Genomic DNA, 14,321 nt, shown 5'->3' with positions numbered 1-14,321 from the left:
TACAAAACAAACTAATGTAACAAAGATAAAACCAGGTTTTCAGTATGAATCAGTATACCGCCCAGCACAGAGCGGTACGGTTTTTTTAACTTGTATATTTTACTAGAAAGAGTTCCTATGAAACGACGTTCAGTAACTTTGAATCTGCACCAGGAAACAGGATCAATGTTTCTCTTTGAAAATGGTTTGTGTGCATTTTTCTCGCAGAGAAACTTCTTGTTTGTTCAGAAATGAGGTTGTAGCTTTTTTTTTTCTTTCCCTCTTCATTGCTGTTTCTATAATCTCAAGTTGTAAGACACTCTTTCAATTATGATCTGTTGATCCAGGAAGTCAAAATCTGAGGAGCAGCATACAAGGTCGAACTGTTGTGTTTGCTTTCTGCTTTCTGTACCCTTAAACACACATACTAGTAGAAATACTGAAGCAGTGTCTAATTATAGCCGCCATCAGGTTGATTAGTGCGTTCTTATTGTTAATGATTAGTCACTTCCTTCTCTTTTTAGGGAAAATAAACTGGTGATGTGGTTTACCAGGTATGCATTGCGCTGCATTGGCCTGTTGTGGGCCATCTGTTCGGGGGGATTTACCTCTTAGTCAGCAGCTTTCTACTTGTTTTAAAAGAAAAAGATGAGGAAAAAAGCCTTCAGCCAGCCCACCGTGGTGGGCAGGGTTTATGTGCCAGATATATTTGTTGTGTGCAAGCACATATTACCATCTTTACAGATTTGGACTGTATGCTTCCCCATATCACAATTAGAGGGTGGAAGCTGAACGTCTGATGTGATGAGTGCGTGCAGTAAACCAAAGCTAGTGCCATGTTCAGCAGGAAGGAAAATGGAGCCTTCTTTAAATAAATGCACAAATTTGTTGTCAGCAGTAAGTCTTAGTCTTTTAGTGAGCTTTCAGTTCTTCGGTTTATTTTTGTGGTGGCGTCTTCACTGTGTTAGAAGCTGTTTTCCCTCAATGTTGGTCTACGATCAAACGGACTGTCATACCAACAGATGTGGGACTCGTTCTTATTGAAGATTTTCCCAGTAGATTTGCTCAAAGATTAATTAACAGTTCAGCCAGTTATTTTTAAATCATGGCATAAAATGGCCTCTTTTGGTGAGGTTTTGTTGTTGCTTATATAATCAAAAATGTCTCAGGAACGGCAGCGTGTTTCAGTGCCAATATTTTTTCTCCTGAAAGCCAAGACTTGAGAGAACGATGAGATGAGAAAAGGTTTGGTCACTGTTGATCTGTGTGTTATTTCTACAAAGTTCTGTTAGTAATAAATTCTGCTTTCTTCTTCTGGTCGACCTTTATGCTGCTTTATCTATTCATACATTCATTTTACCTCATTTTACCTCCCAGTCTGACAGCTGCTACACACTGGTTTATACTGGGATTAAAAGCTGCTACAGACTGGTTTATACTGGGATTAAAAGCTGTTACACACGGATTTATACTGGGATTAAAAGCTGCTACACACTGGTTTATACTGGGATTAAAAGCTGCTACAGACTGGTTTATCCTGGGATTAAAAGCTGCTACACACTGGTTTATACTGGGATTAAAAGCTGCTACACACTGGTTTATACTGGGATTAAAAGCTGCTACAGACTGGTTTATACTGGGATTAAAAGCTGCTACAGACTGGTTTATCCTGGGATTAAAAGCTGCTACAGACTGGTTTATACTGGGATTAAAAGCTGCTACAGACTGGTTTATACTGGGATTAAAAGCTGCTACAGACTGGTTTATACTGGGATTAAAAGCTGCTACAGACTGGTTTATACTGGGATTAAAAGCTGCTACAGACTGGTTTATACTGGGATTAAAAGCTGCTACACACTGGTTTATACTGGGATTAAAAGCTGCTACACACTGGTTTATACTGGGATTAAAAGCTGCTACAGACTGGTTTATCCTGGGATTAAAAACTTCTACAGACTGGTTTATACTGGGATTAAAAGCTGCTACAGACTGGTTTATACTGGGATTAAAAGCTGCTACAGACTGGTTTATACTGGGATTAAAAGCTGCTACAGACTGGTTTATCCTGGGATTAAAAGCTGCTACAGACTGGTTTATACTGGGATTAAAAGCTGTTACAGACTGGTTTATACTGGGATTAAAAGCTGCTACAGACTGGTTTATACTGGGATTAAAAGCTGCTACACACTGGTTTATACTGGGATTAAAAGCTGTTACAGACTGGTTTATACTGGGATTAAAAGCTGCTACAGACTGGTTTATACTGGGATTAAAAGCTGCTACAGACTGGTTTATACTGGGATTAAAAGCTGCTACAGACTGGTTTATCCTGGGATTAAATGCTGCTACAGACTGGTTTATACTGGGATTAAAAGCTGCTACACACTGGTTTATACTGGGATTAAAAGCTGCTACACACTGGTTTATACTGGGATTAAAAGCTGTTACAGACTGGTTTATACTGGGATTAAAAGCTGCTACAGACTGGTTTATACTGGGATTAAAAACTGCTACAGACTGGTTTATACTGGGATTAAAAGCTGCTACAGACTGGTTTGTCCTGGGATTAAATGCTGCTACAGACTGGTTTATACTGGGATTAAAAGCTGCTACAGACTGGTTTATACTGGGATTAAAAGCTGCTACACACTGGTTTATACTGGGATTAAAAGCTGTTACAGACTGGTTTATACTGGGATTAAAAGCTGCTACAGACTGGTTTATACTGGGATTAAAAGCTGCTACACACTGGTTTATACTGGGATTAAAAGCTGCTACAGACTGGTTTATACTGGGATTAAAAGCTGCTACAGACTGGTTTATCCTGGGATTAAAAGCTGCTACAGACTGGTTTATACTGGGATTAAAAGCTGTTACAGACTGGTTTATACTGGGATTAAAAGCTGCTACACACTGGTTTATACTGGGATTAAAAGCTGCTACAGACTGGTTTATACTGGGATTAAAAGCTGCTACAGACTGGTTTATACTGGGATTAAATGCTGCTACAGACTGGTTTATACTGGGATTAAAAGCTGCTACACACTGGTTTATACTGGGATTAAAAGCTGCTACACACTGGTTTATACTGGGATTAAAAGCTGCTACACACTGGTTTATACTGGGATTAAAAGCTGTTACAGACTGGTTTATACTGGGATTAAAAGGTGCTACAGACTGGTTTATACTGGGATTAAAAGCTGCTACAGACTGGTTTATACTGGGATTAAAAGCTGCTACAGACTGGTTTATCCTGGGATTAAAAGCTGCTACAGACTGGTTTATACTGGGATTAAAAGCTGCTACAGACTGGTTTATACTGGGATTAAAAGCTGCTACACACTGGTTTATACTGGGATTAAAAGCTGCTACAGACTGGTTTATACTGGGATTAAAAGCTGCTACAGACTGGTTTATACTGGGATTAAAAGCTGCTACAGACTGGTTTATCCTGGGATTAAATGCTGCTACAGACTGGTTTATACTGGGATTAAAAGCTGCTACACACTGGTTTATACTGGGATTAAAAGCTGCTACACACTGGTTTATACTGGGATTAAAAGCTGCTACACACTGGTTTATACTGGGATTAAAAGCTCCAGCTGCTACAGACTGTGTTGGGTTAAACTGGTTTATAATCAGAACTAACCACATTTTTTGTGTGTGTGTTGTGCTTTTCAGGCCTCATGGCGCTGGGGACTGGATACCTGCTATGCACCAGGGAGCTTGATCCATACCTGGTTCCACACAAGCTACCATAAAGGGTGGGAACCCTAACTACCCTTCAAGTCATTTCCCCCATCCCTCCCCTAAATTCCCCCCGTGGTGATATCATCGAACCCTGTTTGTGACCTGCAACATGATTGGCAAGTTGAAACAAAACATGTTGTTGGCCTGTCTGGTCATCAGCTCGGTCACCGTCTTCTATCTCGGCCGCCACGCCATGGAGTGCCACCATCGCATTGAGGAGCGGAGCCAACCAGGTGGGATCCTGCCCCTGTCAGCGCTGGGGGGGAGCATGCGGACCACCTTGCGCACAGGCCAGAACCTCAGCACGCCGTTTGTTTACAACAAAGACATGCCGCTCATCTTCATTGGCGGCGTGCCCCGCAGTGGGACCACGCTGATGCGAGCCATGCTGGACGCCCACCCCGACATACGCTGCGGTGAAGAAACCCGCGTCATCCCGCGCATCCTGGCCATGAAACAGATGTGGAGTCGTTCGGGTCGGGAGAAGATGCGCCTGGACGAGGCTGGTGTGACCGATGAGGTGCTGGACGCCGCCATGCAGGCATTCCTCCTGGAAATCATTGTCAAGCACGGCGAGCCCGCCAACTTCCTTTGCAATAAGGATCCTTTTGCATTGAAGTCGCTTTCTTACCTGGCCAAGATCTTTCCTCGTGCCAAGTTTGTACTCATGATCCGCGATGGGAGGGCCTCGGTCCACTCCATGATCTCGCGGAAGGTGACCATCGCAGGCTTTGACCTGGGGAGCTACCGGGACTGCCTGACCAAGTGGAACCGGGCTATAGAGACCATGTACACTCAGTGCCTGGAGGCTGCAGATAAATGTCTCCCTGTGCAGTACGAACAGCTGGTCCTCCATCCTGAGAAATGGATGCGGACGCTGTTGAAATTCCTTGACATTCCTTGGAATGATGCCGTCCTCCATCACGAGGAGCTCATCGGGAAAGCTGGAGGAGTTTCTCTCTCAAAGTAAGCGGCTTGAATTCTGAATCTTTCCCTACACTGTAAAATCTAACAAGCTGGCTTTACTCAATAGAAATATGCAAACTTGATGCCTGAAAAGAAAAAAAAACCTTTTTGAAACTTGAGCTGGAATGAAATGAGAGGATGTGTGGATTAGTTAGCCTGTCAACAGTAACGAACAAGGCTCGAGCATTATAGCTGTTCTTAGCGATGATGTCAGAAAGAAAGATGGTCTGCATCAGCTCCAGATTAGAAATCCTCAGCCTCTCTTTATAGGTCTCATAGTGAACCTGCAGCTTTGTTTTCCATCACCTGCGTTCAGCTTTTCCACATTCTGGTTTTCCAGCTCTTACCAGCGTGGCTTTTTTCCATGGAGCTCTCCTTTTGGCAGCGATCACTTCCACCTCGGTGGGAGCAAAGACATCAGTAATGCTGTAATTTTACCATTGAAATGATCCACAAGCTCATCAGCTGAAGGCCAGGGGAGGGGTGATGGAGAGAAAGCTGGTAGAAACATTTCAGTGGTATTTTCACCAATGCACCGTTTCTTGAAAACCTGTTTGGGCTTTTTGTTGACGATAACAGCATCTCAAAGAAAACACAGGAATTATCAGACAGAACAACATCCATCAGCACAGCCTGGGAAATATTCAGACCTTTAGAGACGACCAGATCCAGACAGGGTCCTCTGGTCCACATGCTGAGTTAGACCAAAGTTATCAAGAACACAACACAGTTCTCTGGTCCCTCCGTCCTCTGGGTTCTCAGCATGAATGTTGGAATCACCAAGAAAAACTACACTGTGTCCATTTTACAGCGGAGCTCCAACCAACTCGGGCCGTAGCTTTGTTCTGTTCGTTCTAGGAAACCAGGGTGGCATTTTTTCAGTACATTTACAGATGGAGGGAAATGTCAGTCTGACTACAGCCAGTCTTTCTTTAACCCTTGTTTATAAGTCTGGAGGACTCTTGTTCTTGCCCTTATGTCCACACAGAGCTCTTTAATCACGTCATAGGCCTGAGTGATGCCTTTTATGTAAAGATGTTCACCCCCAAACTGACTCTGCTGAGACTTGCTGTCCTCTAGTCTGCATGTAAAACTAATCTTGGAGGCATTTGTTTTTTTCCCCAGTGCTTTAAAGTGGTTGTTACCAGTGAGGACAGACTGAATCAGGCCATGATTCATTTTAGCTTAGTCTTTTTCTTTTTTCTCTAGGCGTTTTGATGACTCAGCCTATCAGGAATGTGGTTTTTATGAAGCCGTCTGCTCTGCGAACACATACGTCCATGCATGAGGCTTCACTTTTATTAAGTTCTCCTCCTGCAGCTACAGATTCATTAAATATGATCATTGCTGAGATTGCAGTGGTTAAATAAACATTTACTGTTGTAAGAACAATTGTGCCAGGCTCACAAGCTCCACACGGTGAGCCAGGCCTGTCATATATCTCATTCCCAGTGCACTTGAAATGAGCTCAGGCATGTCTATGTCTATTAGCTTCTAACTTTGTAGCCTGCAGGAGAGAGAGAGAGAGAAAATAGTTTGGCTATTAACGCAGAGAAAATGACATGTAGGTAAACAGTGTTCAGCTTTCTGTCAAAATAAACATGCACTTCTGGCCTTGAAATATATTCTCACTGCTGAAGTTCCAGCCTTTCCATCATTAAGTTTCATTTAGTTTCATTTCACAGTGAAGAACCTACTTATAATTGACCTGAAACAGCGGCGTACCGCAGGCAGGTTTTCCTAATGGCTCTGCCTGGTGCCAGACTTGTTTAGGTTTCTCTGATTTGGGAGGTCAGCTTCTGGAAGTTTTCGAGGAAACGCTGTGAAGGGGTGAAACCCCAAACCTCTGTTTGCATTTTCCCTGCTCTCTGTTACCACCCTTTTCCTGCCACGTATCACCAGAGCAGAGTCCACATCCTCTGCAGACCTGCGGGACACATTTTCTCTGAAGATTAAATGTTTTTATTAAAGATCGTGTAATCAGTTTTCCCTCTAAATGCCTCCCAAAGTTACGGCTGCTCTTTAACAGAAAACAGTAAAGGGAAAAGTTTTTTAGCTAAAATTTTTAATTATTTCCCCTTTTTGTTCCTGCATTCTACTTTATGTTTGACTGTAATAAATCTATTCTTGGATGATGATGTGGCACATGTTAAGTACTAGGGCCCGACCGATTAATCGGCAGGCCAATTAAATCGGCCCATATTATAATAAAAAGTGAAGCACCGGAACAGGATGTGCATGTAAAATGTTAGAGCATTGCAACGTTGACTTGTTGCTGTAATAGCATGTCAAGAACCGGCTGATGTCTGCAGTTCACACATATCATGTGGTTAAATTCCTAAAAAACCAGTCTATGTTAGAAACAACTTTGCTGTTATCCCAACCTAGCATAGTGTTAGCTAAGTAGCCAGTAACTGCAGAAATAACGTAAATGTACAAAATATCTGAGCTTACAGGTTGAGGCGTATTTTAGGAGGAGAGATGTGGATGCAGAGGGGAGGAGCTTTATTCACAGCAGCATCCAAAACTTTATTAATATTACAGTCTGTCTTCACCACCGTCATGATGTCATGTCTCCCTTAGTTTTACTTTGTCAGAAAACACTAACGTGACCGGCTGTAACAGCGACTCTGTGTTACAGTTAGTGCTAAACCCTTTGTGACCATTATATATAAAATACAACGCTATCAAAGATGACTTCTTTCTGACATTTGAAAAAAGGATATCTGGCTTTTATTTTGGTTCATATATGATATATGCCGTGATATACTTCAAGACAAAGAAAACATTGGAGTAATGAAAATGTCATTTAACATTAAAGGGATCAGAAGGCTGCATAAACAGTGTTTAACTTCACTCATGTTGGTTATATAAGGCATCCACCTTATATATATTTTTCTACCTGTACTTCAACCTACTTCTAATTTGCATCAGAGAGAATACAAAACAAGATATATTTAATTAATCCATCAATCAATTATACAATTTATCTATAGATTGACTTTTTTAAGGTTTTATATTTTATTTTCCCAGTTATTTAATGCTCTGTTGCATGTTTTTGGAAATTCTTCTGTTGTAAAGTTAAACATACTAAAGGACCAAATATTATGAAACAGTAAAATGTTCTGCCTGTAATTCATATTTTTGTTGGTTTAAGCATTTATGAACCAAAAATAAAGTAATTTATCCATTATATATATTATTATATTATATTATATTATATATTGTATCGTATCGGTCGGCCCTGTTAAGTACCGTGTTGTACAAGGAGATTGTCTATAGAAATTTAATGAAGACCAGAAAATCCAACTGAAACCATCAAAATGATTCAAAATGAGCTAATTTTGCTTTCTCTAGTCCAAGGTTGTGCAAATGGACTGTACTGGGGTTGTGAATGTGAAGACCTGAGGATAGTGAACCTGAAGAGATGGAGCTTCTTAGTAGACATTTTCACATATACCTTTCAAGCCAGAACTGATGTGAAGAGGCAGCATGGAGGGTGGGGGAGTCAAAACTGATCTGCTGCTAATGGACCTCTGACCTGGCAACAGATAAGCTACTGTATGTTTGTAACAGCTGAACTAACCAGTGATGCTATCGTCCCAGAGCTGATCAAGCTACGATTGAGTCAGTTTACATGACCATCAAAATCCAATAACTGGGATTAATGATTATTGTTGATTGATTAATTATTGATTATATGTACGTCTATATATGATTGTTTTACTTCTTTATTTTTACTTCTTGCTGCTTGACGCCATGGTGATTTTCTTTTGTGTTGCACTCCACGATGCATGAACTGATGTAAAAAACAAAATGAATCAGATAAACCAGACGGGTCTACATGCACAACGATGCCAGAGTTCTGCTGTGAAATCCAGGTGTGTTGATCTGATTTCTCATAATCGGATAACTGCTGTAATTCTTCAAGTATAACTTTGCTGTCTACATGAATTGTCTGGTACAGATCTGATTTTTATTGTGCATGAAAATGGGCTCAATGATGTGTGGAAGCACACGTTTATGTGGGGCTGAGCTGCTTCTGGCTTGTATGAGTTACCAGGGAAACGTTTGGTTAGGAAGAACAGAAGGACCAACTGATCCGTAAACAGGTTCATGTTTTCTGAAGTTCTGCCTTTATTATGCACCTGCTTGGTCTTCCCGCCCGTCAACATGAAGCATCCTTGGCTGGTAAAATGAAAGCATGCTGTACTTTGTGCTGTTGTGGTAAAGGAAACTTTGAGATGGATGCTGAACTGAGCATGTTTGGTTTCTGGGTCACAATTTCAGACCTTTTTTTTTCTTCTTGTCTTTAAAGCCTTTTTTGATTTTTTGATTCTTTCTTGCTACAGCTTAACGTTTGCTGAAAGCTTAAACAGTCTCGTCTGCAGAAATATTCTGCTTCACTTCAGTAATTTAGATGTATCATTAACATGTCATGCATGCTAGTGTGCTTAAGCAAACGTGGTTTTAACTGAGATGCCACGAGGACTCTTGAGTCTCTCCAGTTTTGCTCTTTTAAGACTGGACCACTACAGACCAGTAACAAGGACCCTTTAAAGTTCCTTTTTTATTTCAGTGATTGTGCCCAAGTGGTCCAACATCTTCAGTGGTCACGTTGGACTGAAAATAGGATGAGGAGTGTCCCTTAGCTTGGCCCAGTGTACAGGAAAATGGAAAATATCAAGTCTGCACAGGGAAAGTGATAAGAGCTCTTTGGGATCTGTGGTCATTTAGAGCTCCTAATCCATCCGCAAATTGATTCAAATCAAATATTAATGAGCAGGGACCTGAGCCAGAGCCCTGTGGACGAGTATGGAGACACTGCTTTGTCTTTTCTACCATTAACAGCCAGTTTAACACTGTTTACCTGAGCACATGTGGCTACGTTGTCGGGGGCTTTAGGCCCTTGGTAGGGTCACCCATGGGGCCTGGTCGGGTGACATGGGCTCCTGTGGGCTCACCATGGGGCTGCTCGATTATGGGAAAAATGATAATCACGATTATTTAGATTGAAATTGAGATCTTGATTATTTAACACGATTAGAGAAAGAAATAGAGTATATAAGCTTTCAGGGAAAGGTTGTGAGCTAAAACCTCTGAAAAAGGACAGTTTTGCAGAGCTTCTTTCTGTACAGAGAAGTGAGTTTGGTGAAGTCTTATTTTAGGAACACTGACACAACCAATGACAAGAAGTTGGAATGATGGTTATTGATGCCAAACTGTGCCTCCTCAGTGTGTTCCCTGAGCAAGGAAACATCCTCAGAGCCGATCCTGGACCATGTGTGAATGTACACGTGTTGTAGAAAGTGTAGTCAGCTTTGCAGCATCAGCTGGAGCAGCAGCATCACAACCAGAGACTGAACAACCTGATCCAGAAGACTGGTTCTGTGCTAGGGATAGCTCTGGTTCTGGTTCTGTGCTGGGGATAACTCTGGTTCTGGTTCTGTGCTGGGGATAGCTCTGGTTCTGGTTCTGTGCTGGGGATAACTCTGGTTCTGGTTCTGTGCTGGGGATAGCTCTGGTTCTGGTTCTGTGCTGGGGATAACTCTGGTTCTGGTTCTGTGCTGGGGATAACTCTGGTTCTGGTTCTGTGCTGGGGATAGCTCTGGTTCTGGTTTGATTCGGGAAAGATGCTGCACCAGCTGCTGAACATCATGGCTGACTCGTCACATCCTCTACACCAGAGGTCCCTCAAGGCTCACTATTAAGACCTGACCGATATGGATTTTTGAGGCCAATACTGATTTTGATATTTGGCAGAAAAAATATCTGATTACCCATTAATTACCCATTGATTTATTCATACACACACACATATATATATATATATATATATATATATATATATATATATATATATATATATATATAAATTAATTAAATTTTGGTTCATAAATGCTTAAACCAACAAAAATATGAATTACAGGCAGAACATTTTACTGTTTCATAATATTTGGTCCTTTAGTATGTTTAACTTTACAACAGAAGAATTTCCAAAAACATGCAACAGAGCATTAAATAACTGGGAAAATAAAATATAAAACCTTAAAAAAGTCAATCTATAGATAAATTGTATAATTGATTGATGGATTAATTAAATATATCTTGTTTTGTATTCTCTCTGATGCAAATTAGAAGTAGGTTGAAGTACAGGTAGAAAAATATATATAAGGTGGATGCCTTATATAACCAACATGAGTGAAGTTAAACACTGTTTATGCAGCCTTCTGATCCCTTTAATGTTAAATGACATTTTCATTACTCCAATGTTTTCTTTGTCTTGAAGTATATCACGGCATATATCATATATGAACCAAAATAAAAGCCAGATATCCTTTTTTCAAATGTCAGAAAGAAGTCATCTTTGATAGCGTTGTATTTTATATATAATGGTCACAAAGGGTTTAGCACTAACTGTAACACAGAGTCGCTGTTACAGCCGGTCACGTTAGTGTTTTCTGACAAAGTAAAACTAAGGGAGACATGACATCATGACGGTGGTGAAGACAGACTGTAATTTTTTAGGAATAACTTCACACATATTGTGTGGTTAACTGCCGACATCAGCTGGTTCTTGACGCGCTATTACGGCTGCAAGTCAACGTTGCAATGCTCTAACATTTTACATGCTCATCCTGTTCCGGTGCTTCACACTTCAAAATAAAAGTTCCGCTTACAAAACATTACAACAGGGAGCGCCTTAAGCTAATTTAGCACAACTTTAGCAATGCAGCATAAATAAAAAGCTGACCGACACAACAAAGCACGCGCCACTCGTCATTACACATGGTAAACAGAGTTAAAGTGAAACCGGAGACATGCTGAGTCAATAATTTCACAACATTATTTTAAACTTACCTGTCAGGAAGCTCCACTCAGACCACTGTTTTAATGTAACCTGGCTGTAGCTACTAGCTAACCCTGTTGAAAAGACAGGGGGATGACTGTGGCATTAAATGGAGTCAGAGCTCCAGCTAGTGGACAAACGCTGCAAGGACATCATTCTGCAGACTCCGACTCTTAACAGCATTTACTGCTTTATGAGAAGGTAAGAATAAATCTGTGTTTAATCTGCAAAACAACGACCGATATTGGCCATTTTGAAAAGGGCTAATATCTGCTTATTTAATCGGCATGCCGATCAATCAGTCGGGCCCTACTCACTATCCTTAACTGTCTCCCTGCTGCAACATACCTGATTCCAATTAAACAGCTGCCTGACAAGCTGCACAACTCTGTTAATGAGCCAGTAATTTGAGTGAGGTGTGTTGAGGCAGGGAAACATCAAATGTCTGCAGGACAGTGGGCCTTGAGGACCAGAGTTGGGGATCCCTGCATTACACAACACAGTGAAGAAAAAAAGAGTGTGAGGCTTTATCAAGTCCAATGTAAGACGGAAAGATACCGGACCTCTTCATAACTCTGAACTCCAGTTAGGAGTGGACTCATTTTGTTATTGTCGTTTACACCCGTCCAAAAACACCAAAAGAAGAAGAAGAAGTTCCTCTCAACTTCTTCGTCTGCGTCTTCTTCTTCTTTGGGTGCTGTTTATTTGGCGCTTCTACGTCATCCTCTTCCTGTTCCTCCTCTTCTTTGGTTTGTTCCTTTCGTTGGTTGCTTGTTAGCTCAGCACTGCCCCCTGTGATTTCCAGTGGTATTGCTCCATCTTCTGCGTCAAGGATTTATTAGTACTCGTATCGATGCTAGGTCTCTGCAAGTACTCAAATTTAAGTACTTGTACTCGTTTTATAAAAATGTGGTATCGGTGCATCCCTACTTTGTTGTTATATTATTTTATGTTGGCATCAAAAGATAGAAATAGATAAAGCTCAATAAGGAGTTTTCATGTGGTTTTACACATTTCTAGGGCTGGGAAATTAATTAATGCAGAATAATTGTGAAAAATTCACAATAATTGTTTGAAGAAAATCTATATCTGTAACATTCCAACATCTAATGTTAACAAAATTTACATTTATTACCATTTAAAAGAAGATATTTTAAAGTCAGAATTGGTCTGAATTCTAATTAAATATACTACTCTGTCAGTACCACCTCCACGGATGAACAAATATTTGTTCTGCAGATGGTATATTTGATTGCAACCCTCTTTGTTGTTTATCATTGAAGTCATTAACTAACCTTAATTTACTGTTTGCTATATTTAGATCTATCCTAGCAACTTATAGTATCATTAAAATGTCTTAAATGTTCATTCAAGTTTGAAAATGTGTCTCATGTTGTGATGAAATTGTTGTATTTAATCAGATGCCCAGAGCAGCATCATTACATCAGCCCTACAAACCATGAGTTAACATCAGCCTTTAAAAACCAGCGTTGGTTAGCCACTAACATCATATGGTTGCTATTTTATTGGGAATATAAGGATTTGTTGATTCTTGTGCAAATCAATTCAGTTCCATTGTAGATGATTAAAGAGAGTAAATGTATTTAAATGTATTTAGACTTGAAGCTTTAGTGTTTATTGTTGGCCTACAGGTGGCTTGTATGCTTACTATTTGGTTGTGCAAATGTGTTTATATGTATATATAATTTATAAAAATATATAATTTGATATTTATATAAGGAAAATCTCAAGTATAAGTCATGAAATGCTAGATTGCTTGTTTTGAAATGGGCTAATATGGACACCGGATTTTAAAAATACTCACCTTATCTAGAAGCTGTGTACATATACTCTTGATGTGAGTGTACAGTAAATAATAATGCAGTCATTAATGTTTTCACCCTGCAGCTGCCGGCTTTATTTATTATGCAGCCTGTATGTCTGCTGGTATAGCCTTGTATTGCTTCCCTCCACTGAATGGGTCTTGATACAGTTTGATGGGAAAGACCAGCCACAAGTAGGCTTCAGGGCAGGCCAACGTCCTTTTCCCATCATACACATTTAGCCTCACTCCCTCTCAAGTACTTGGCCCACAGTGCATCAAAGTCAACCCCCGTGACACCTGAAAGATGATGCCTCTTACACACAGCAGCCACCAGCACTCACTCTCCACCATCCTGCAGCTTCAGGTCTCTATCTAGACAAAAATCTTTATCAGTGGCCAGCCTGGCCCCAGAGTGGGACCCTGCCTCAGCATTAACATCAATTACCTTGCCTTGATTTAATGGAGGCCCTGTCTAGCTGAGACTTACTCCATTATTTCTCAGAACGGGGAGTCCTTCATTCCACCTCCCTAACTGCATCCTCTTTGAGATTTTGATGCCTCTGTGTGATTCTCTTGTCAGCCATTGGTGCTACAGAACACCGCCTTGTGTAAAAGGAGGCCCAGAAATGAATAATTAAAAAGCGTAAGGCCATTAGGAGCATCAGTTAGAAAGGAAGGGGTCATGTGACGAGCAGGAAGGTTTTTGTCATTTCTCATCTGAAGCTGAGAAGCGTTGAGGGAACGGGTTAACTTGTTTATCAGTATTTGTGCAAATGGTTGAAGTTCAGCATCAACCGTAAGTCAAAATATTTAAAGTAATGACTCGTGTCCTTCATTGTGCTACTTACAGTCTCTACCAGGACTTTCAGCTTGTCAGACTCTTCATACTGGAGCTGCTGTATACTCCTCCCTTTTTTCCTTTTTTCTCTTTCTTTCTTTTTAATTTTCCAA

At 40.6% G+C, this 14,321-nt stretch overlaps 1 protein-coding gene across 2 annotated transcripts in view; it reads left to right on the top strand.

Moving 5' to 3' along the window:
• Positions 1 to 14,321, top strand: part of tpst1 (tyrosylprotein sulfotransferase 1) — a 54,192-nt gene that overhangs the window by 18,090 nt on the left and 21,781 nt on the right. For both annotated transcript variants that reach the window (XM_041994396.1, XM_041994395.1), the window contains exon 2: positions 3,661 to 4,695. In XM_041994396.1, the coding sequence (XP_041850330.1) occupies positions 3,839 to 4,695 (857 nt within the window). In that variant the 5' untranslated portion in view covers positions 3,661 to 3,838. The remainder of the gene's footprint in view (positions 1 to 3,660; positions 4,696 to 14,321) is intronic.

The sequence above is a fragment of the Melanotaenia boesemani genome, chromosome 9, assembly GCF_017639745.1.
Source record: "Melanotaenia boesemani isolate fMelBoe1 chromosome 9, fMelBoe1.pri, whole genome shotgun sequence".
Taxonomy (NCBI): Eukaryota; Metazoa; Chordata; class Actinopteri; order Atheriniformes; family Melanotaeniidae; genus Melanotaenia; species Melanotaenia boesemani.
This window is presented reverse-complemented; position numbering and strand designations above follow the sequence as displayed.